General features: G+C 47.3%; 1 protein-coding gene across 1 annotated transcript in view; it reads right to left on the bottom strand.

The window, feature by feature from the left end:
• LOC106013920 overlaps positions 1 to 952 on the bottom strand; it is a gene marked incomplete in the record, with an annotated part of 10,778 nt that overhangs the window by 2,767 nt on the left and 7,059 nt on the right. The window contains 1 exon segment of the mRNA XM_013090792.2: positions 856 to 952. Within this exon segment, the coding sequence (XP_012946246.2) occupies positions 856 to 952 (97 nt within the window).

Genomic DNA, 952 nt, shown 5'->3' with positions numbered 1-952 from the left:
TAACGGTCACGTCAATGGTGGGCACACAGAACGTGATACATGTACGGAGCAATGGCGACAGGTCAGTGGGTTAGGGCGGCTTGCCCACAGCATCAGGGGCAGATAACTTTTGGCGATTCTCGGGGCAGTGGGAGATTGCTATGGCTATCTTTAGCATGTGTGTGCCAGTAGGCTGGCAGTAATTGTCCTTCCCTTGTTGGGATGCTTAACTCTTTGAGGTTGTTGTAGGAACCCGTGAGTACAATATGTACCTACAGCAAGCACTTTGAGCATCTGAGGAGTGAAGGATGGGATTCTTATCACACGCACGTGCAATGTTTCTCTGGTTGTATAATACATGTAATCAACATGGCCTCACATCATGTATACATACACATGTCTCTGGGATCAGGACATCATGTATACATACACGTGTCTCTGGGATCAGCACATCATGTATACATACACATGTCTCTGGGATCAGGACATCATGTATACATACACGTGTCTCTGGGATCAGGACATCATGTATACATACACATGTCTCTGGGATCAGGACATCACCTCACATCATGTATACATACACGTGTCTCTGAGATCAGAACATCATGTATACATACACGTGTCTCTGGGATCAGAACATCACCTCACATCATGTATACATACACGTGTCTCTGGGATCAGAACATCACCTCCAGGTTCATAAAAAAAGAGTAGGTTAAACTGTCTGAAATTATGCGTAACTTTTATGAAGTGGATGGAAAGTCTTGCAGAAGTAGCATTGCCTCTGTAAGACAGACAGACAGACAGACAGACAGACAGACAGACAGACAGACAGACAGACAGGCAGACAGACAGATAGACAGACAGACCCACCTACGACAAAGGAGACACAAGCCCCCAGATACCCGGCCACCGTTGAGATGGCCGTGGCCGTGGCTCGCTGGTTCTGAGGGAACCACAGGCCGGACAG

This window comes from Aplysia californica, unplaced genomic scaffold (assembly GCF_000002075.1).
Source record: "Aplysia californica isolate F4 #8 unplaced genomic scaffold, AplCal3.0 scaffold01519, whole genome shotgun sequence".
NCBI lineage: Eukaryota > Metazoa > Mollusca > Gastropoda > Aplysiida > Aplysiidae > Aplysia > Aplysia californica.
This window is presented reverse-complemented; position numbering and strand designations above follow the sequence as displayed.